The 24,017-nt window shown below is 43.7% G+C and overlaps 1 protein-coding gene across 11 annotated transcripts in view; it reads right to left on the bottom strand.

The window, feature by feature from the left end:
* lrch3 (leucine-rich repeats and calponin homology (CH) domain containing 3) overlaps nucleotides 1-24,017 on the bottom strand; it is an 87,448-nt gene that overhangs the window by 11,822 nt on the left and 51,609 nt on the right. For 4 of the 11 annotated variants that reach the window (XM_055879332.1, XM_055879334.1, XM_055879341.1 and 1 more), the window contains exons 8-21: nucleotides 19,194-19,314; nucleotides 17,312-17,454; nucleotides 16,257-16,333; nucleotides 15,917-15,956; nucleotides 15,499-15,651; nucleotides 15,182-15,229; nucleotides 6,162-6,215; nucleotides 3,840-3,920; nucleotides 3,185-3,262; nucleotides 2,448-2,481; nucleotides 2,075-2,188; nucleotides 1,245-1,345; nucleotides 821-958; nucleotides 390-467 (exon numbers count right to left, since the gene is read on the bottom strand). In XM_055879332.1, the coding sequence (XP_055735307.1) occupies nucleotides 390-467; nucleotides 821-958; nucleotides 1,245-1,345; nucleotides 2,075-2,188; nucleotides 2,448-2,481; nucleotides 3,185-3,262; nucleotides 3,840-3,920; nucleotides 6,162-6,215; nucleotides 15,182-15,229; nucleotides 15,499-15,651; nucleotides 15,917-15,956; nucleotides 16,257-16,333; nucleotides 17,312-17,454; nucleotides 19,194-19,314 (1,260 nt within the window). The remainder of the gene's footprint in view (nucleotides 1-389; nucleotides 468-820; nucleotides 959-1,244; nucleotides 1,346-2,074; nucleotides 2,189-2,447; nucleotides 2,482-3,184; nucleotides 3,263-3,839; nucleotides 3,921-6,161; nucleotides 6,216-15,181; nucleotides 15,230-15,498; nucleotides 15,652-15,916; nucleotides 15,957-16,256; nucleotides 16,334-17,311; nucleotides 17,455-19,193; nucleotides 19,315-24,017) is intronic. The other 7 variants (XM_055879333.1, XM_055879336.1, XM_055879337.1 and 4 more) reach the window with 7 other exon arrangements.

Below are 24,017 nucleotides of genomic sequence, written 5' to 3'. Positions count from 1 at the left end.
GGAAGAGAATGGTGGAGGAAGGGGTTAGGTGGGGGGGAAGGCAAAGGATAAGATCACACAGATAGGGGAGGTTTTGTGTTTGGATGGACAGATGGAAGATGCATTTGAGAGGGAAGCGGAGGAACGGAAAGAGAGAGAGAAAGTTACTGTTATTAAGCAGTTTACAAAAGCTATGCAGGTTGCCAGTTTGTCAATTGAGTTAGCTGGAGTCAACTGATATAAACAGCAGGAACAGAGAAGTAGGCTAAACTGTTGTTGATACAAAAAGCAGAGCAGTAGAGGGAGTCTGTCTCCCAGTAGAGGGAGTCTGTCTCCCTACAGAGAAAAACCTGCACTGTCTGAAAGTAGGTTTCAGCTATTTAATTAATTTGTTGAGGTCACTGTCTTACCTGTGGAACCCCGATCCTGCGACACGCCTCCAGAAAGTTCTCCACGTTCCGCCGACATTTGGCCATCGTCAGTTTGGGCTTGATGGACAGAGACAGAACGGGGACAATGGTAAGCACAATGACAGCGGTTCTGTCCCAAATGGCACCCTATTCCCTGTATAGTGCACTACTTTTGACCAGGACCTATAGGGCTATGTCACAGCAGTGCACTATATAGGGAATAGGGTTCCATTTGGGATGTAATCAGTGTCTGATCATAACCCAAATGCAAATATAAAAAGTAGCATTGTTGTATTGATATGCTTGAAGTGTAGTGTTCCTGACAGGAAGACACACTGACAAAATTTATTCTAAAACTGATATCTCACCAATGCACACATGGTATGCACGCACAGCACACGCACAAGGTGCACAAACACACAAACACTCACCACAGCAGGGGAGGGCACGTGGATGCTGGGTACGGATCGTGGCCGCACGTGATTGGCTAGATGGCAGAGCACGACCCCGTCGGTCAGTGCTGCTCCTAGGTCGCTTGGCAAGGACACTTTCAGACGCGATTCGATGTTCTACAAAATAGAGTACGACACAATTCCAGGGGGATCAGCACATGTAGGGACAGGAGTTTTTCCTGACCTTGTGATCTCACCTGGGCTCATAAAGCATCTCAGAGTAGGATTGCTGATCTAGGATCAGGTCCCGTGTCCATATAATTGTACTCATTACGATCTGAAAGGAAAGACTGATTCTAGTTCAGCACTTCTACTCTGAGACACTTTATGAATATGGGCCAAGGAACCCAGTAGAAACTCCAGGCCCTAATGGCTTGGCCAAAAGGGGGGAGAATCTGTTCACCTTCCGCAGTTGCTCCACCAGAGCAGCCTCCTCTCCCATGGGGCCTTGAGGCTGGGTAGGGGTCACCTCTTCAGGCTCCGACCTGGGGGCAGAACCATCACCTGGGGAGGAAGACAGAACCAGACAGGCTCAAACATACACAAGATCAAAAGCTGGTGAAAGCAGAATGGATGCTAATCATTTATCCTGAAGAGGGGGAAAGTCCAGCTCTACAGACACAATGGTATGATCAGACAGCTGGCAAACAATTCAGAAGGCAAACTACAGCAGATAGAACTCTACAGCAACAGAAGGAACTTGAAGTAATAGAGAGTTGGAACAAAACCAACAGAAAACTGAGCTACGAAAGTGTAGGCCACAGATGCATGTTAGTCACTGAACTGAACTTGGAAGTCACTGAACCAGACTGTCTATAGGTCAGAGTTTTGTCTGACAGAAATCAAAGTAATAGATGGGATCACAAAACCAACAGAGCAGACCATCATACATAACAGTCAAAACAAAAGCCGACAATATCCCCTCCCCCATTTAAAACATAGAAAATCTTTCCATAAGCAAAATTATCTAATACTACTACCCCCCCTCCCCGACCCCCAATTTAATTCTAAGGGTGCGAACCATCTATTTTGTTTGACTATCCACAGTATCGCTCAGCGACTGTGCAGGATCCCATCCAGACGTGTCCATCAGCCCAGCTAGTTACCAGAGCAATGTCACATGACACTCAATTGCGACATGCGCATTGCACACTCAAGAGGTACCAACACTCTCTTCTGAAAGCTCCCAAGGCCATGCAGCCGAGATCCAGAGGTTGTGATCCGGTGACATACCTCTCCTCTGCTCTTCCTTCTGGCTGAGGCGAAACAAGAAGCTGTCGGGCCTCTGTGCGGGTCCCCAGCAGGAGGGCGGAGTAACAGGGCCGGGGTAAGAAGGGGATTGGAGGGCTGCAAGCAGAACAGGAAGTGAGCAGGTGGGAGAGTGGTAGAGTGAATAGGGCGTGTAATAAAATCCTTTCAGATCCACAGGAACGTCTAGGGAGTAGTAGTCAATTTGGGATACAGTAAATTAGTAAGGAGAGGGGAAGGGTGTGTTGGAAGCTGCTCTAGTTCACAGCCATTTATACTCTGGTTTCCATGGAAGCCAGTGTGACTAGCTGCACCTAGCAGTGAAGGGCAGCAGGAATAGTGTGACTGGGTGTCTTACCTGTGGGAGACAGGGAGGAGCGATCGTCGCCCTGCTGAATGGCCAGTCGAGTCCCAGCAGAGAGCAGAGGGAGAGAGGGTTAATTTCATCCCTCTTTCAATTTGAGTCAGGACTGAAACTCCAGCAGTCATGCATAAAGGGTTCTCTCAACAATACTCAGGTATATAATCACACGTCCGTTGGCACCAGAGATGTAATGGGGGAGAGTAAAGGCCCGTAAATATCACGAGAGCACCTTTTGACATCAACATTAGCGCTGTTAGCATTAGCATTCATCTCGCCTGTTTGGTGTTAACAAACCTATCTTTTACCGCTACATCAAAGATGGGCAACTGTTACATAGAAGAGGGTGGACTATGGGCATAGAGCCATGGAGCAGGCTCTCTGGCTGCAGGTAGGTAGAGTGCCCCTTAGGGTGAGCTTATAATGATCATATTCATGGATTAGATTTATAGACACCTAGTGCTCTCCTAATTGGTGCTCAACGCATTTCCATTGTAAAGGGGAAACTCACCTCATCCACAGCCAAAGTGTAACTCACACCTGGGTGATGCCAAGGCAGGCATTTTGCACAGGTCAGCGCACCACACATGCACTAGCCAAACTCTAACCATCACTAAACTGGCCCTGGACCAGTGTGTAGCAGCATGCTCCAAAATCCAAAGTATAAGGAAATGAAGAGAAAGAGACGGAAAAGGGAGGTTGCTCTGAAAAGAAGACGTGCAAGGTTGCAGTACCTGCAGTAGACACGCGGGGGAAATATCGTCAGGATAGGAGAGACGCCCATCTATGGACATCCCAGACACAGTAAGAGACTGGGGGGAGGTGGTCGGAGAGAAAGAGTGCAAGAGGACAAAAATAAAAGGAGAAATAAGGAGAGAGACAAAGAAGGAATGGCAACAGGTGGATTGAGGGATTTAAAAATAAAATCCAATGAGAATTGAGGAGAAAGCGTAACAAGGAAGTGTGAAGGAAAATAAAAAGAGACGTGGAATAATGGAGAGATTTATAAGCAGAGAGCGATACAAAATGGAGTACTGGTCTGTTAATTGAGTAAGGACAGTGCACACACAACATGCTGCAGATGCAGGCCACAAAACAACAACTTTGTGCATGTGTGTGTGGGATGGTATGTTTGCAGACAGCCCGTTTATCATTTGACATTTGAGTAATTTAGCAGACGCTCTTATCTAGAGCGAATTAAAGGAGCAATTTGGGTTAAGTGCCTATGACTTGGTTGGTTTGTTTTTTTGTTTGTATGTGTTGCTGTGTAGTACTCCAACAATGTGCGACTGTGTGTATGCTGTCTACACATAGTTGCTCCCAAATGTGCATGTGAAACAAGTCAAATGTGTATGTGTGTGTAGTACTGTAACCAAAAGTGTGTTTCACCTGCTTGTGAGTGCCAGGCTTCCTCTTTATGGTGTTGGTGTCAGTGTCTACCTCAAACACCATGCGAGGCTGGTACTCGCTCTAACAGTGAACCAGCCGGAGAAGGGAGAGAGAGAGACAGAAAATAAACACAGAAAGAGGGGAATCAGAAGAGAAAGAAGAGAAGGAGGAGAAGAGGGGTTAAGCCAGGGCAGGTGGAAGCTGGTTACAATGCACCAGGAAAAATTGACCTATTTGTTGTGCCCTACGGGCGTTGGTAAAATGTAGTGTACTATATATGGAATAGGATCCCATTTGGGACACAACCACTGTCTCTGGAACAGGTTAGTGAAAAAAAGTTTAGAGTTAGAAAGCATCGGGACAGGCAAGGATTCCAACAGCCAGCTGAAACCCAGAACCAAGCAGCAGGTCATTTCATTACTAAAATAACAGCATTTTCACACTACCGTGCTGACCCAAACCATACCATGCTGGTGTAGGTATTTCCATTTCCTTCCATGCACCCGATTACGTATCTGGTGCCAGCCTCCTTTTAAAAGGGACATTATACAAGAAAATACTTGTGTATTTTGTTCATTAGTCTACTGTTGACAGTCACAAAGTGTGCATGTCAACAGTTTAACTTTTCAAGACGAAGCACTGTAATGAAAGTGCTCGAACTAAACGTTTTTTTTTTAGTAAAATATACATTTTAAGTGAGCTGAGGGGCATGGTTAGCTCGACAAGTCCCGCCAAACCAGGCTGTAAATAAGCCATGTGTAACAAAAGCAGGCTGATCCTTGGGTTACACCGTACTGTGCTCTGAGTACGCGAGCCAGAGGGGTACAGTTTGGGTCGGAGGAACGTTACTGTGAAAAAGGTTAATACCCAGGGTTGTGTTCATTAGGGCACTTGACAGAAAATGAAAATTTGCGTTTTATCCTAGTCCCACATGGAAGTTCAATCCGCTTTCTTCCATTTGGTGCGTAATGAACACGACCCAGTTAATGTTGTCAAACGCCACTTCTTTTACAGTGGCAGTGAATGGCGGAACGCATCGCTCACTGACCAAAAGATTGTTAGATGCAATCAGAAAGACCACATTTCCACACAGGCATATGACGAAACACAGGTAACTGCCAAAATAAAGGAAACACCAAAATAAAGTGTCTTAATAGGGCGTTGGGGCACCACGAGCCGCCAGAACAGCTTCAATGTGACTTGGCATAGATTCGACAAGTGTCTACAACTCTATTGGAGGGATGAGTATCATTATTCTATGAGAAAATCCATCATTTGGTGTTTTGTTGATGGTGTTGGAAAACGCTGTTTTAGGTGCCGCTACAGAATCTCCCATAAGTGATCAATTGGGTTGAGATCTGGTGACTGAGATAAACACCCTTTAAACCCTGTATGCTCCTTTGATACCCCTCTTTCAAAGTCATCAAGATCTCATCTAACCATGGTAGCCAAAATAATGGGCAACTGGGCATTTTTATACATGACCCTAAGCATGATGGGATGTTAATTGCTTAATTAACTCAGGAACCACACGTGTGTGGAGGCACCTGCTTTCAATATACTTTGTATCCCTCATTTACTTGCGTTTCCTTTTTTTTGGGGCAGTTACCTGTAAGTCTATAGATTCATTATAGTGTGAATGTGTTTAGCTATATAACCAAACAGTAGACAAGTGTCAATCTAACCATTGACGACTAGTTAGAGATGTAGGGGGAGGACTATGAAAAGGTTATTGGGTGTTGACAGGTGGGTAGAGGATGGATAGAGAGCAGGTGACACACAGGTCGTGTTCCCATTTCCTACTGTTTTCCTAAAGTGGGCACTTGTTTACTCCGCCACAAGGGTTGAAAAGCATAAAGAATCATTTTTGTTGAAATAATGTTTTTTAAATTATTTTTTATTCCCCCAGAACAGCATTAGATTGGTGTAAGCATGCCATGGGTTACCATATTTCTTTCCCCAGTTGCTCCTTTTTAAAACAGTGTTATTCAAAGCCTGGGTCGAGACCCCTTGTGTGGCCGACCGGGAACTGCAGATTGTGTCGCAAAGTATTATTTCTAAATTAACATGACAGATTATTGTATGGAATGATAAAAGTTTTTGATAAAGATACCTTGAAAAATAAATGTTTATTGAGTAAATGTATTTATTGGTTTCTTTTCATTTTGATAAGAGATGAAAATGGAATGAGTTGAAGGTAATTTGTTGATGTCAAAACCTAAATTGACAACTGTTTTATATTAGTGGAGAAAGAGTGAAGTAGTGCACACTTGTTGGCGAAGAAGGGAAGAAGAGAATGGGAGCACAGCCATGGCGCCTTACCATGAAGAGGGCTGAGTCGTCCGTGTGGGTGGAACGCCTGGAGGGGTACGCGTTCTGGCAGGGAGGAGTGGAAGAGAGGGAATGAGGACAGAACACAGAGAGAAGACAGGAGGTGAGGATGGAGAGGGGGTGAGGGGGCGATAGCTAGGATATATAGCCAGGGCTCTAGACTAACATTTAACCCCTGGTGGCACAAACATTTTCAGTTGGTGGCACCGGCACATGATTTGGTGGCACCCCCCCAAAAGAATTGTGCAGCGTCCCACAATAGAATACATTTGAGTCAGCACCTTATTAAGTCATTATAAAAAGTCCTTTACAAAGCTTTATTAAGAAGTGTCATAGACTACAGAGATGGTATTCAATAAATAAGTTATTACATCTAACATGTCCAAGCAGGAATGCATGATAAAAAATACTTTGATACACAACCCTAAACCAGTTATTGTCAGGAATTTTGGGTTGACAATTAAGCTACTTTTGTTCTATTTTACTGTCACTATAGGGCTCCAGAATTCAGATGTTTTTTTTGTCTTGATGTGCACTAATATTATTGGGTTATAGAATATGCATTGGTTGAAGCTCAATGTTACATTCAAATTCCCCTACCATCATATCTAAACCAATATGACACCAATGTCGATGAAAATTTGCAAATGAACTTGTTTGGCGGTACACAACACACTCCCCCGCCTCTTGTCATGATTTGTCCGGCCGTTGGCGGGAACCACTATACCGGATTTTTGACCGTTGTTAGCATTAGGGTCGTCAGACTATTTTTCCCCAAACCTAGCTCAAATTCTAGACGTCGGATTAATACGAGTCCACAGCGTCCATAAAATGAGCATTAGACTTGCCACCTTTCGGACTGAATAAGTTTGTAGGTGCAACAGTTTATGAAATGTATAATGTATCCAGTGGCGACCCGTCATTCAGGGCATGTGGGGCTGATTTGCTTGTTATTTTGGCATTAATACCTGCCACATCAGTCAGCAAACAATGTAAAAAATAAACATTCATTGAGTTCATAAAGCAGCATACAAACTAAGTCTCATTTTTGTTTTCATGAGTAAGGCAGCTCCAAAATGCAGGTGTTTCAGCCTAGCTCGGTGCTTTCTGTGGTGGTGGGGCAAGCCAGCAGAAAATACAGAGCGTTGCGTAGATTCATTTTTTTATCACTCATGGGACAGTACAAGTCTAAGGTTAGAGCTAGAAAATGTATATTAGAAGTGTCCATCCAAAAAGGTCATTGGCAACACATAGAATGACATCAAATCACGTTATATCGACAGTAGCTTTAATTGGACTGATCATGTCAACATCTTACTTTCAAAGTCTTAGCTAGCAGTCATCATAAATCAAGTCAACAATCTACTGGCAAATCCTTGTCATATGAAGAGAAATAATGAAGAGAAATGACAGCTAAAACGTATTGGTACTCATCGGCTATTGGACATTAACATTACACAACACGTTGGAAATCGCAAATTTAACAATGAGTGGTTTAGAAGGAATCAGCGGCTAACTGCAAGCAGTGCAAAGCAATCAGTAACATTAGCCTGCTATTCAATGGAGTGGCTGTGTGTGTGCTTAACCTCTGAAGGATCAGAACCTTTCCCCCCTAATTTTCGCCTAAAATGACATACCCAAATCTAACTGCCTGTAGCTTAGGCCCTGAAGCGAGGATATGCATATTCTTGATATTATTTGAAAGGAGACACTTTGAAGTTTGTGGAAATGTGAAATGAATGTAGGAGAATATAAATGTTTTAACCTTTATTTAACTAGGCAAGTCAGTTTAGAACAAATTCTTATTTTCAATGACGGCCTAGGAACAGTGGGGCAGTGGCAGAACGACAGATTTTTTGCTCGGGGATTCGATCTTGCAACCTTCTGGTTACTAGTCCAATGCTCTAACCACTAGGCTACCTGCCGCCCCAAGTATAACACGTTAGATCTGGTAAAAGATAATATAAAGAAGAGAAAAAAGCGTTAATTGTTTTAGTACCATCGTCTTTGAAATGCAAGTGAAGGGCCATAATGTATTATTCCAGCCCAGGAGCAATTTAGATTTAGGCCACTAGATGGCATCAGTGTATGTGCAGTTTTAGACTGTTCCAATGAACCATTGCATTTCTGTTCAAAATGTTGTATCAAGAGTGCCCAAATGTGCCTAATTGGTTTATTAATCACTTTTCAAGTTCATAACTGTGCACTCTTCTCAAACAATAGCATGGCATTATTTCACTGTAATAGCTACTGTAAATTGGACAGTGCAGTTAGATTAACAAGAATGTAAGCTTTCTGCCCATATCAGATATGTCTATGTCCTGGAAAATGTTCTTGTTACTTACAACCTCATGCTAATCGCAGTACCCTAACGTTAGCTCAACAGTCCAGAGGGGGACACACCAATCCTGTAGAGGTTAATCACCTATTAAGCCTTGAGTTATTGTAAATATGAGTTCAATAACAATACATGTCAAAACACAGCAGACAAGAATGACGGAAAGAAGCTGGAGGCTGACAGAGCTGATGGAGCATGTCTGATGAAGGTTAGTGATAAAAAAATCAAGTAGATGTTTAAGCTTTCAGTTAAATGTGTACAGCATGTGACAGCAGGTCTTACTTTTGTTAGGCATAAATAAATGATGTTCATGATATCTTAAATGGTCATGCAGAAAGAGAGGCTTCTATGCAAGGCAGAGATCAACATGCGAGCTGTATAAGTGAGAGAGAGCAAGCATGCCCAGAGAAAGAGAGACAAGAAGCAGATCCAGAGCGAGAAGAATAGCAAGCAGATCCAGAGAGAGGGACAACAAACAGATCCAGAGAGCGGGACAACAAACAGATCCAGAGAGCGGGACAACAAACCGATCCAGACAGGGAGGGACAACAAAAGATCCAGAGAAAGAAAGTAATTAAGCCGCTGCACCATATCCTTCCAGAAATGAGAGCAATTTAGACACTGGGCCCAGACAAGTGAAGCTGAATAGCTACCCACACTTAAGTTTTGGTACACAGAAAAGAGCATTTCAGCACTGCTGGTTTAAGAAACACAATTAGGTATAGTATGCAGCTTTCTGCTTTCCATGTAGAGTTTTTGGCAAAAACATTCAATTTGATTATTTTGTCAGTAATGGCTGCAAAAATTGGAAAAAGCTTTGTTTATCTTCGGTAAACATGAAATGGCACAGCTACCAGGCAACTAGCAGTCATGAGAACATTGCTCAGATTTTAACATCTGCCCATGCTTGTGATATTGCAGAGAGAAGGGAGTATCTGAGGAGAATTGTGGCGGTCACCTCAATGTTAGGAAGACAGGGACTCTCTTTCAGTGCCAATGATGAATCTAATGAAAGCACAAATAGATGGAACTCTCTTGAATGTATGGAGCTTTTGAAGGAGTTTGACCCTTTCCTGCAAAGGTACAATACTCCATCAAATGCGATGCATCTCTCTCCAGAATCTCAGAATGACATGATCGAAAGCTGTGCTCAAGAGATTATGGACACCATGGTCTCTGAGATGTCAAAGTCTGGAATGTACGCCATTATGGCAGATGAGGCCAGGGATGGGCAGTTTGAACAGTTGGCTCTGTGTGTTAGGTATGTGACAGAGGGGACAGTTAAGAAGCGTTTACTAGCACTAGCAGAAATCAAGTCATTTTGATGCCCAATCGATAGCAAATGAGTTGCAATAGCAACTCCAAATGAGAGGGGTAGCAGGCCTAAAGTTCATTGCAAAGACCTATGCAGGTGCAGCTGTCATGAGTGGGTTCAAAGGAGGTGTGCAAGCACATGTCAGAGTGCTGCATCCGGAGGCAATTTATGTACATTGCTAATTTCATGAGCTTAATTTGGTGTTGTGTCATAGTTGCAGGGCTGTTCCGGAGGCTGCTGAGTTTTTCAGTTTCTTGGAGAATGTGAATTCGTTTTTCAGTACATCCCTCGTTAAACACCACAAGTTCAAAGAAGCCCAGGTCAAACTTGGAATAGCATCAGCTGAACTTGTACAGCTCTTACTTGAACTTGTACAGCTCGTATAGCCACACTCGCTGGGCATGCCAGCTGCGGTCCATAAATGCAGTCCTGGACACTTTAAACTGCTATTTTTGATTGTTTATCTACCATTGGATCCCCCATGACTGTTGGTCTGAGAGCAAAGCTTCATAAGTTCTCCACCGTGTATTTGCTACTGATGTTTCAGTCCCTTCTTTCTATAACTGAGGGACTTCATCAGTTCTCCACCGTGTATTTGCTACTGATGTTTCAGTCCCTTCTTTCTATAACTGAGGGATTACACAAGTTCCTCCAGAAGAAGACTGTAGACCTGGCAGAAGCTTGTATCGGCAAACAAGCTGTATGTGACACACTGATAGGCAAACGCACAGATGCATTTGCCACAGAACTTTGACAGAACCAAAGCACTCTGTGAAATTCCCAATAAGTCCAGAGGCAGACGCAGCAAGAAAGCGAAAAACAAAGGAAAATGGGAAATTTTGTGGTGGGGACATCCTTGGGTTTAGGCACAGAATTGTCATGTTCACAAACAATGAAAAGAGAGTTGTTGCTCCCCTGCTTGGACAGGATGGTTTGTGAGCTTGACCAGCGATTCTTGACTGTAGATGCAGGTCTGCTCAAAGGCATACAGGCATGCAGCCCAAAACAACTTCCTAGATACATCATGCTAAACTGAGTTTGCCAAGCACTACGGTATTGATGTTGAAACAGAAGCGATGTTGGTGGCCAGAAACTTCCTTGCCCGGAAAAGAGAGGCTGGATGTCCTCCCAAAGATATGCCTGCTGTGCATAACCTCCTGGATGATGATATGTTTCCTTCTCTGAAGGAAGTCATCCAGGTTGTCCTCACAATTCCTGTGAGCAGCAGCTCCTGTGAAAGGTCCTTTAGTGCACTGCGCCGGCTACACTCCTGGTTGCGCAAGTTAAAGGGTCAGAAAAGGCGTGCAAGTTTTGCAGCCATGTCCATTGAGGGTGAAGTGTTTGGGCCACTAAGCCATAATAGTATTATTGACCACTTTGCCACCTTTAAAAATAGGAGGTACAGTTTGATGCGTCCACCCACAATATAAGCATCAAAAGAGAGAAGCAGGAGGAGCAGTTCTGTAATATAGGTTGTAATATTTGTTTGGGATCTTACTTTATCCGATTTTATTCCCAATTATTTTTCAGTTAAAAAAAATGTTATTTAGCTCATTAGTTGAATTTAGTTTTGCCCCATTGTGGATGATACATGTTCCATATGTCTGAATTATTGGGTTAATTTTGAGCAACGATTAACAAAAGGGTGAAACTTAATTAAAGATTTTTTCCTAATGGTATAATATGACCTGCATGTCTCTCTCTCTCAAAATAACATCCCAAAAGTATTTTGGCTAGATTGTATAGCCATTTTTGTGCCTTTTGTTGGTGTTGGATGGATGAGGACAGAGTGGACTTTAATTTCTTTATTTGGATAGAATTTAAGTAAGTCATATTAGATCAGTGTCTAACACAAACTATGAGACAGGTATACTTTTAGCCAACCTTGACCAAAAATAACCTTATTTTGATCGATAAAGTTAGCTGTTGTTCATTTTGTTACCTGTCCGGTCATGTCAAAAATGCTGTTGCTGCCTCATTAGTATGCCTCAGGTACATTTAACATTTACATTTAAGTCATTTAGCAGACGCTCTTATCCAGAGCGACTTACACATTGGAAAGTTCATACATATTCATCCTGGTCCCCCCGTGGGTATTGAACCCTGGTCCCCCCGTGGGAATTGAACCCACAACCCTGGCGTTGCAAGCGCCATGCTCTACCAACTGAGCCACACGGGACCTGTGGTACAATGGTACACTCCAATAAAAATTTGGCACTTAATAGCAATAGTTATATACTTGTGTATGGGAGTCAAGATGGCAGCATTAAAGTTTGCCTTGCATTTGTATCCATTCTATGGACGAGTGGCTTCTTTCTGGCCACTCTACCATAAAGGCTTGATTGGTGGAGTGCTGCAGAGATGGGAGAACCTTCCAGGAGGACAACCATCTCCACAGAGGAACTCTGAATCTCTGTCAGAGTCAACATCGGGTTTTTGATCACCTCCCTGACCAAGGCCTTTCTCCCCCGATTGCTCAGTATGGCCAACTCTAATGGAAGAGTTTTGAACCATCAAGACTCTTCCTAAAGAATGACTGAGGCCACAGTGTTCTTGGAGACCTTCAATGCTGCAGACATTTTTTGGTATCCTTTTTTGGTACCCTTGTGCCTCGACACAATCCTGTCTCAGAGATCTACAGACAATTCCTTCGACCTTATGACTTGGTTTTTGCTCTGACATGCACTGTCAACTGTGGGACCTTATATAGACAGGTGTGTGCCTTTCCAAATCATGTCCAATCAATTGAATTTACCACAGGTGGATTCCAATTCAGCTGTAAAAACAACTCAAGGCTTATCAATGGAAACAGGATACACCGGAGCTCAATTTCTAATATTATAGCAAAGTGTCTGAATACTTATATAATTAAGGTAATGTAAAAATAATTGTTTATACATTTGCAAACATTTCTAAAAACCCGTTTTCGCTTTGTCATTAAGGGGTAGTGTGTGTAGATTGATTGAATTCAAACATTTCCTCATCAATTTTAGAATAAGGCTGTAATGTAACAAAAAGTGGTGGGAAAATGGAAGGGGTCTGAATACTTTCCGAATGCACTGTATGTATTTAACGATATACAGCTAAAGGAAACTTTTAAATGCCAGATAAGCAAAATATTAGACTTTTGCCAAACACCTCGTAAGTACTTGTAAAATGTAGGTCGCCGCCATGCCCACTGTCAGAGTAGATCTGTTGCAAAGAAGCAGCCCTACATGACATGGGCATCGGTGGTGGACCAGGACAACAACCGTGTAATGTTAATCACAGGCTATTCACCATGCTCTGTGAAGAGCGAGACCTTTTGGAGGTGGCCATGCTATGCCCGAAGGATGTACGGGCAGAAGGTTTGGAGCGCCCTATAAACAGCAGGTACCGTAACGCTACTACGCATTGTTTACATTTTAGAAGAGCTAGTTGGCTAGTAAGGAAGTAGCTAGCTAAATCACAGATTTTCCCGCATTGGCACTGCACGGTTTGATCATTTTGATGTGTATCGATTGGGTGAACGTGGATGTCATAAACGTCAAAACCTACTCAGAGGCAGTGCGTTTGTTTGCTAGGAAAGCAAGCCAGCTAAATAACTTGTGTCGCCCACAAGATAGTTGATTGCTGGTTACTGTATTTTACATATATCTATTTTTTTTAACTAGGCAAGTCAGTTAAGAACAAATTCTTATTTTCAATGACGGCCTAGGAACAGTGGGTTAACTGCCTTGTTCAGGGGCAGAACGACAGATCTGTACCTTGTCAGCTCGGGGATTCGAACTTGAAACCTTTCGGTTACTAGTCCAACGCTCTAACCACTGCCGCTCCTGTCATTGTAAAACATTTTTTTGATCGTGACACAATCCATTTTCAATGTCTGTTATTTGTAGGCTACCTTGAATCCATTCCATCTATAATTAGCTATTTTCTTATTACCATACTTCTGATTACTTTTACAATCATAAGCATTCTATTGTAAGGACCTCATGAATTTCTTACAATAAGGTAACACTTTTATTTTATTTAACTAGGCAACTTAATAATCAATATGCATGTTTCAGTCATTACAGATTGACTGCCCTATCGGCAAGTTACCCTGTGGGCAAGATGTCATTTGGGGAAGAGGAATAGAGTGCCTACTACGGATTTGAATATGCTTTTTATGACGGAAAGATTTGACCTGCCTATGAAGCCTACTTTACATGTTGTTTCTTTCATCTATTTTATGCAGTCTAGTGTAGTAAATTGTGTAATGAATAACATGTCTGTTACATATGAATTTATCCATGCTACTGTACATTTCTTTATACAATTTAATTTACTCCACCACCAAATTGTTCCCTGTAGAGTATTTACACTAAAGTCTGCCCTCCTGCATGCACGGGCAAGTTCAGTTACTGTAAAGAACTAACGGTGCTTTTCAAAAAACGAGTTCAAATCATGACGTCAGTGAATTTACGTTCGGAAAGTCTAGAAAGATGCCAGAGTTTCCGAATTGGAATTACGAGTTGAATGACCGTTCAAAGCGATTTCGCCCAGTTCCCAGTTGTTTTGAACGCACTGAAGTCGGAAATCAGAGATTTCAGAGTTCCCAGTTGTTTTGAAAGTTATCGGCGCGCCTGAATGTTTGTACATTACTTACAGTGGCTCCTTTGGTGAGTGTTGATGAACAAACAGTAAGTTGCTTTCCATGTCACTGTTTATAATTTATTTATCCTGTACATTTGTTAGCCAGCACACCGTATTTCCCTCCGAGTTTAGATGTCTTTAATGCCGTTTATCCGCCCATAAATAGGACGTTTTGATTGAGGTGACCAGGTAGAATGTGCGACCAATAAAACATTTTACTCGCACAGCGAAGTTAAAGGGTCGCAAAATGCGACTAAATGGTTGCAGTCTAGAGCTCTGCAAATTTTAAAGTAGGCACAAAAAAAGACGCCTTATATAAAATATTGTTAAACGACAATACATTGCTGGGGTCGTAGATGTTTCGTCTTTACCCTCAAGAATCAGTGATGGTATAACTGAAGGGGAGGGAGTGTGAAGGAAGGCACGTGACCACAATAGGAGCAAAAGAGAGGGATATGTGTGTGTGTGTGTATGTATGTGGGGTGAGGTGGAGGATTAATGGAAGACAATTGAAAGGGGGATGACATGGGGGAAATGAACACCGGACGTGACCGCTGAAGAAAATGCGTGGTCATGTTTACGGAGAGCCCCTGTGAATTTTTATTCAAACTTATGCTTTTTGTTGTTATATCTAGAACCTTTCATGCCAACACATACATTAACTCAGCATGGCGAGACCTTTAGAGTGAGAGAACACAGAGCAAAGAGGTCAGAGAGAGAGAGCGCAGTGTGTGGACTCACCTCGTTCTCCGTGGGACTCAGCTTGGTAGGACTTTGAGACACTTTGTGCTGTAGAGACCGAGAGACCAGTCTCAGTCATACACAATGCTCTCCAAAAGTATCCAAAATGTCTACTTAGAAAAAGCGCTAGAGAATGTCATTCATTTGAGGCCATTCTTATTTATCTTTTACTTTAACATTTTGAAACATAAGGCTACTGTAGACATACACAGCATCAGTGTAAACTCCAATAACGTTCCCCCACTAAATCCACCACTAACAGTGATACAAGAGCAAGACATAAATCAACAATAAAAATGAATAGTAGTCGGAGGAACCTTGACGTAGGTCATGACGGCATCCCGCTGCACCGAGCGTGACTTCTGCCTCTCCTCCTCGTACCGCAGGGCGGCCAACTGGGCCATCCTCCGCACACGCTCCACGCCCCCACCCGGCGCCCCGCTCGGACCCGCACCAACCCCAGCCCCTCTCTGAACACAGAGAGGGAGGGGGGAGAGAGAGGAAGGGGAAGGAAACAAAGCGAGAGGAGAGAAACCAAGAGAGGAGAAAGATGAAGGAAGGAAGATACGGGGAAACGGAGGGAGAGGAGGCGGAACGAGGAAGAGAAGAGCGGAGTTGAAAAGAGGCGGTATCAACATTTAGACTCAATACATCAAGTTTAAAAACATGGTAGTAATTACACAGTAATAATCAGTATTGGAAGCTGTACACAGCATTTAGACATACTCGGATTACCTGATTATGAGAGGCAGAAGAGGTTGGATCATGGACAGTCCTGAGGGAGGGGGGTGGGCGGGAGACAGATGGAGGAAGGGAGGGGGTTAGATGTGTGATCTAACTAAATACAGATTAGATTAGGGATCTTTATTTAGACTGGAGATTGTATGGTCTGTTGGGCACAGTCATTTGGTAAGTCAATTTGTTCTGTTAAAAACCAAACAGAGACACGACAGTAACACAGGCTGAGAATCTGCCATAGAGATGGGCTCATGTGTTTGTGTGAGAGTGTTATACATCACTGCTATAGGTCAACTTACAAGAAATGTAGGGTGTGTGTGTGCACGCGTCTTCCTACCTGTTCTGCAGAGAATTGTATCGCCTCGGGTCGTCTGTCCTTGAGTCTCTGGAGGAGTTGGACTTGACTGGAGAGCTCTACAAAGAGACAGTCATCAATACACCAGCCACGATCTCGCTCTTACCCCACACACCACAAACGCGCGCTCACACACGGAGTGCGTTCAGTTCGGTTCAATGTTTACTATGTTGTGTGAAGATTTGCCCTGAATGACACGTTTCCCTAAAACAGTGCGCACCATTCTTCAACAGCCTTTTCTAGGTACATTTGCTCCTGTTTGGGGAGTGTGGCCTGATCAATACAAATTGCAAAACTCACGCAGCACACCATACACTATCACCATATCACCTGGTCACCATAATCAGGTTCTTCAACTGGTCATTCAGAACAGTAGTTTCGGTTGAATTATAATATTTTTCCCTGCCCAATTTCATGATGTATAATTGTGATCTTGTCTCATCGCTACAACTCCAACGGGCTCGGGAAAGGAGAAGGTCGAGTCATGAGTCCTCCGAAACATGACCCGCCAAGCCTCGCTTCTTAACATCCGCTCGCTTAACCCATAAGCCAGCTGCATCAATCTGTTAGAGGAAACACTGTTCAACTGACGACTGGAGTCAGCTTGCAGGCACCTGGCCCGCCACAAGGAGATGCTAGAGCGCAATGGGCCAAGTAAAGCCCACCCACCAAACCCTCCCCTAACCCGGACGACACTGGGCCAATTGTGCACCGCCCTATAGGACTCCCGGTCATCGAACCTCAGGCTGTAGTGACGCCACAACACTACGATGCAGTGCCTTTGACTGGTGCGCCACTCAGGAGGCCGTTTCCGTCGAATTAAACATGGCATACTGTTCTGTCGTGATTAACAGGCCCGCAGCCTTCTACATACAGTCCTGTACACACTGGGCCAGTCACACACAAGCGCACTCATGAACACACACACAGATGGTCCAGTAGGCGGAGTACGGCGCTTGTACAAAAATGTAAGTCCCATTGGATGAAAGAGTCTGCTGAATGGCATATATTCTATTTTATATCACACACACACTCACCTCTCCAGTGATGCGGCGCTCGATGTATGCCATGAACTGGGAGCTGAGGCTGATGGTTTCTGCTACTTCTCCTCTCCTACCCTCCTCTTCCTCCTCTCCCGTACAACTGTCTATAAAGTCTATCTGCTCCAGCTCTCCCTCTACTACAGACAGATAAAACAGAAAGACAGATTACCACCAGGTTCAAAGTAAAGATGACCAAAGATGTAGAATATACACTGAACAAAAAATATGAATGCAACAACTTCAAAGATTTACTTGGTCAGTTAAAATAAAATCAAGAGGCTCTAATCTATGGATTTCACGACTGGGAATACAGATATGCATCTGTTGGTCACAGATAAGATAAAAGAGAAAGGTAGGGGCGTGGATCAGAAAACCAGTCAGTATCTGGTGTGACCACCATTTGACTCATGCAGCGCGACATCTCCTTTGCATAGAGTTGATCAAGCTGTTGATTGTGGCCTGTGGAATGTTGTCCCACTCCTCTTCAATGATGTGCAAAGTTGCTGAGTATGGAACACGCTGTGATACACATCGACCCAGAGGATTGAAATATGCTCAATGGGTGACATGTCTGGTGAGTATGCAGAACATGGAAGAACTTGGACATTTTCAGCTTCCAGTAATTGTGTCGAGATCCTTACGACATGGGGCTGTGCATTTTCATGCTGAAACATAAAGTGATATGGGCGGATGAATGGCATGACAATTGGTCTCAGGAACTCGTCACAATATCTTTGTGCATTAAAATGAACTATGATAAAATACAATTGTGTTTGTTGACCTCTTTTCCCTCCCCATACCATAACCCCACCCCACCATGGGGCACTCTGTTCACAACATTGACATCAGCAAACCGCTCGCCCACACGACGCCATACGCTGTCTTCCCGGTACAGTTGAAACCGGGATTAATCCGTGAAGAACACACTTCTCCAGCGTGCCAGTGGCCATCAAAGATGATTTCCCCACTGAAGTCAGTTACGACGCCGAACTGCAGTCATGTCAAGACCATGGTGAGGATGACGAGCACGTAGATGAGCTTGCCTGAGACAGTTTCTGACAGTTTATGCAGAAATTCTTTGCTTCTGCAAACCCACAGTTTCATCAGCTGTCCGGGTGGCTGGTCTCAGGTGAAGATGCCGGATGTGGAGGTCCTGGGCTGGCATGGTTACACGGGGACTGAGGTTGTGAGGCCGGTTGGATGTACTGCCAATTTCTCTAAAACGACGTTGGAGGCGGCGTATGGTAGAGAAATGGACATTCAATTATCTGGCAACAGCTCTGGAGGACATTCCTGCAGTCAGCATGCGAATTGCACGCTCCCTCAAAACTTGACATCTGCGGCAATGTTTTGTGTGACAAACTGCACATTTTAGAATGGCCTTTTAATGTCCCCAGCACAAGGTGCACCTGTGTAATGGTATTTAATCAGCTGCTTGATATGCCACACCTGTCAGGTGGAAGGATTATCTTGGCAAAGGGGAAATGCTCACGAAAAGGGATTTAAACTAATTTGTGCACAAAATTGGAGTGAAATAAGCTTTTTGTGCATATGGAACATTTCTGGGATCTTTTATTTTTGCTCATGAAACATGGCATGTTGCATTTATATTTTTGTTCAGTGTATATTTCCACAGATAATAATATATATATATATATATATATATAATATAATCAGACTGAAATCCAGGCCCATTGTGCTACCATTCCACTCCTTGTACTCCGTGTCATATCCCAAACAGTCTGACATGACAAGGAGTGGCAGGGAGTGAAATGCTAAACCAACAGACTGGTTCCCAAGCTAGAAAACCATAGAATAATACTGGAAATACACTACAGTACAGTTCACACACAGACAGACATGCCTTGATTCTTACATGTGCCGTTGGTCACAGGATGGGAGCCAGACGTCCTGTGCTCCTCCCTCTCCCGCCGCTGTCTCTGTTCTTTGGTGATCTCTGCCACACGCAGTGGCAGGTCCGACAACTCATCCGTGGGCTGTAGGTACACAAGGAATCAAAGAGAAAATGGATGGGAGAGGAATAAACACATGAATGGAGAGATTAGCTTCAACATAACTGTGAAATATTACACTACCTTGCAAACATAGAACCTTTGTGATTGCTCTTTGTTTCCATTCATGATAACTGACGTGTGCACGTGTGTGGTGTAGGGCTGTGATGATTATGGAATTTTAGATCATGTATATAACCACAGTTGTCATAATTGTCATCTTTGTTAAATGTTTTGAGCTTGTAATGCAACATAATGCATCTTTGACAATTAGCGACAACACAGCTTTGGAGACACCCCTGTCTTAAAATGTAATGGTTTTGACCGCTTGGAACTCAGTCGGTCTGTCATTTGGGACGCACTAGGAACCTTCAGTAGTGTAACTACATGTACAACTTGATATGGAAAAGAGTTCCATGTAGTCATGGCTCTGTGTAGTACTGTACGTTTCCTGGAGTCTGTTCTAGACTTGGGGACTGTGAAGGGACCGCTTGTGGCATGTCTAGTATGCATGGGTGTCTGAGCTGTGTGCTAGTCGTTTGAATAGACAGCTGGGTGTGTTCAACCTCTAACCTCTGTCAATACCTCTAACAAAGACATGTAGTGATGCAGTCAATATCTTCTCTACTTTGAGCCAGGAGAGCCTGGCATGCACATCATTGATGTTCATTTAAGGGTCAGACATGTTGCTCTGTTCTGGGCCAACTGTAAATTTGCCTATGTCCCTCTTTGTAGCACTTGACCATATGACTGGTCCAGGTGACAAAAGTAGGGCCTGTAGGACTTATTTTGTTGATAGCAATGTCAAGAAAGAAGAGCAGCGCTTTATTACGGACAGACTTCTCCCCATCTTAGCTACCATTGCATAAATACGTTTTGACCATGACAGTTTGCAATCCAGGGTTACACCAAGCAGTTGTCTGCTCAATTTCCATATTATTCATTGCCAGATTTAGTTGAGGTTTCGGGTTAAGTCAATGGTTTGTCCCAAATATAAAGCTTAGTACTAGTTTATTCGTTGCCACCCATTCTAAAACTGACTCTAGCTCTTTGTTAAGTGTTGCAGTGGTGTACATGATAATGTTGAGTCAGCAAACATACACACAGGCTTTACTTAGTGCCAGCAGTAAAGTTAATCACCATCATTGTAGATGTCCTTACTTTGACAGTCCTTTCTGAAGATTATTATTTATTTAATGTGATTAGTGATTAATTTGTTTCTGTCGTTGAGAATGGGGACGTGCTCGGTCCTCCTTTTCCTGTAGTCCACAATCTTCTCTTTTCTCTTGATCACGTTGAGGGAGAGGTTGTTGTCCTGGCACCACACAGCCAGGTCTCTGACCTCCTCCCTATAGGCTGTCTCATCGTTGTCGGTGATCAGGCCTACCACTGTTGTGTCATAGGCAAACTTAATGATGGTGTTGGAGTCGTGCCTGGCTTTGCAGTCATGGGTTAACAGGGATTACAGAAGTGGCCTGAGCACGCACCCCTGAGGGGCCCCATGTGTTGAGGATCAGCGTGGCGGATGTGTTGTTACCTACCCTTACCACCTGGGGGCACCCTATCAGGAAGTCTTGGATCCAGTTGCAGAGGGAGGTATTTACTTCCAGGGTCCTTAGCTTAGTGATGAGCTTTGAGGGCATTATGGTGTTGAACACTGAGCTGTAGTCAATGAATAGCATTCTCACATAGGTGTTCCTTTTGTCCAGGTGGGAAAGGGCAGTGTGGAGTGCAATAGAGATTGCATCATCTGTGGATCTGTTGGGGCGGTATTCAAATTGGAGTGGGTCTAGGGTTTCTGGGATAATGGTGTTGATGTGAGCCATGACCAGCCTTTCAAAGCATTTCACGGCTACAGGCGTGAGTGCTACGGGTCGGTAGTCATTTAGGCAGGTTACCTTCCTGTTCTCGGGCACAGGGACTATGGTTGTCTGCTTGAAACATGTTGGTATTACAGACTCGGACAGGGAGAGGTTGAAAATATCAGTGAAGACACTTGCCAGTTGGTCAGCACATGCTCAGAGTACATGTCCTGGTAATCCGTCTGGCCCAGCAGCCTTGTGAATGTTGACCTGTCGAGGTCTTACATCAGCTACGGAGAGCATGATCACACAGTCGTACGGAACAGCTGATGCTCTCATGCATGTTTCAGTGTTACTTGCCTTGAAGCGAACATAGAAGTTATTTAGCTCGTCTGGTAGACTCGTGTCACTGGGCAACTCTCGGCTGTGCTTGCCTAATAGTTTTCAAGCCCTTCCACATCCGACGAGCGTCGGAACCGGTGTAGTACGATTCGAACTTAGTCCTGTATTGAAGCTTTGTCTGTTTGACGGTTCGTCGGAGGGCATAGCGGGATTTCATAGAGTCCCGCTCCTTGAAAGCGGCGGCTCAGTGACATTTTGACGGCCAACTAGCTGAAACAGTTTGAGAGGGTTTATCTAATGTTCCTTTGTTAGATTTTAGCTCATCTTGATCTGGCTAGCATTAGTTGTTAATCGTATTGTTGTTGACGTACATAATTGACAGAGAGAGAGAGACTACTTTTTCATGGTTGTTTGTTCAAAAGGACTGTAAAGTTCTCAAATGTAAGAGGACTACCCTGGTATTTGCAGAAATCCATTCAGGTGTATTTTGTGGCTTTTGGCGAATGCATTCTAATGATCTAAAGTTGCGCTGTTGCTACTGTCTGTAAAAACACAGTCCAGTTCAAAGTGAATGATGGCAGGCCTGTATGGCAAATGGCTTATTTGCATAAAGGGCTACTGCAGCTCTGATTGGCTATGGCGCACCGGTCTGCGTTGACTCCGATCCTTATTTACTGCAGTGTCTATTAATTGTCCAAACGCTTGGCCGCTTTCCCACTCTATATTGCTATAGAATTTTCACAAATGCCTTGGTATATGTAATTCCCAAACATTCTAAGAATTAATGAAAATTAATGAAAATCTAAGCGCTTGCATGTCCCAAAAAAATAATGCTATTTTTTTCATTCTACATGGGGGTGTAATTTAACAGATTTTAATAAGATTTCATGTGGCTAAAATGCTGTCAGTTCCATTTTAAGGTCAACCCCGTTACGTGAACTGAACTCTCGTTTTAATTTGGTGAAACCATACATTTTATAAACATTGAACATCTAATAGTCAAATCACAGAGTAAAAGCAGGTGAGCTGGTTCTACTCTTTTTGGCCATTTTCTGGTGTTTTGTGGTGGATAACTGAGCAGGTTGAGCATAACACGTCAACCCTGTTACCCATAGAAAGATACATAAAAACGTAAATTGTTAAAACATTTCTAGACATTTCTAGAGACGTGCATTTAAGTGTCCCTACCTGATGCACACAACAAGCTTCACTTCATTGGCACTAACTATAGTACTCTTTATTTAACCCCTAGTTAGTGTAAGAAATTATTTAAAAACATTTTTTACGAAGTTACACAACCCCAAAATTACTAGCAGGACCCAGAGTTACTTCTAATCTTACCCAAGTGCCTAACCGTGTGTGTGTGCCTTACCTAGTTGCCTGACCATCTGGTGTGTGTGTGTGTGTGTGTGTGTGTGTGTGTGTGTGCCTTACCTAGTTGCCTGACCATCTTGTGTGTGTGTGTGTGCCTTACCTGGTTGCCTGACCATCTTGGGTGTGTGTGTGTGTGTTTCTTACCTAGTTGCCTGACCATCTTGTGTGTTTCTTACCTAGTTGCCTCACCATCTTGTGTGTGTCTTACCTAGTTGCCTGACCATCTTGTGTGTGTGTGTGCCTTACCTAGTTGCCTGACCATCGTGTGAGTGTGTGCCTTACCTAGTTGCCTGACCATCTTGTGTGTGTGTGCCTTACCTAGTTGCCTGACCATCTTGTGTGTGTGTGTGTGTGTCTTACCTAGTTGCCTCACCATCTTGTGGGTGTGTCTTACCTAGTTGCCTGACCATCTTGTGTGTGTGTCGGTGTCTTACCTAGTTGCCTGACCATCTTGTGTGTGTGTGTGTGCCTTACCTGGTTGCCTGACCATCTTGGGTGTGTGTGTGTGTTTCTTACCTAGTTGCCTGACCATCTTATGTGTTTCTTACCTAGTTGCCTGACCATCTTGTGTGTGTGTGTGTCTTACCTAGTTGCCTTACCATCTTGTGTGTGTGTGTGTGCCTTACCTAGTTGCCTGACCATCTTGTGTGTGTGTGTCTTACCTAGTTGTCTGCCCATCTTGTGTGTGTGTGTCTTACCTAGTTGCCTGACCATCTTATGTGTGTGTGTGTGTCTTACCTAGTTGCCTGACCATCTTGTGTGTGTGTGTGTGTGTCTTACCTATTTGCCTGACCATCTTGTGTGTGTGTGTGTGTGTCTTACCTAGTTGCCTGACCATCTTGTGTGTGTCTTACCTAGTTGCCTGACCATCTTGTGTGTGTGTGTCTTACCTAGTTGCCTGACCATCTTGTGTGTGTGTGTCTTACCTATTTGCCTGACCATCTTGTGTGTGTGTGTGTGTGTCTTACCTAGTTGCCTGACCATCTTGTGTGTGTCTTACCTAGTTGCCTGACCATCTTGTGTGTGTGTGTCTTACCTAGTTGCCTGACCATCTTGTGTGTGTGTGTCTTACCTAGTTGCCTGACCATCTTGTGTGTGTGTGTCTTACCTAGTTGCCTGACCATATTGTGTGTGTGTGTCTTACCTAGTTGCCTGACCATATTGTGTGTG

The sequence above is a fragment of the Salvelinus fontinalis genome, chromosome 24, assembly GCF_029448725.1.
Source record: "Salvelinus fontinalis isolate EN_2023a chromosome 24, ASM2944872v1, whole genome shotgun sequence".
NCBI classification, from domain to species: Eukaryota; Metazoa; Chordata; class Actinopteri; order Salmoniformes; family Salmonidae; genus Salvelinus; species Salvelinus fontinalis.
This window is presented reverse-complemented; position numbering and strand designations above follow the sequence as displayed.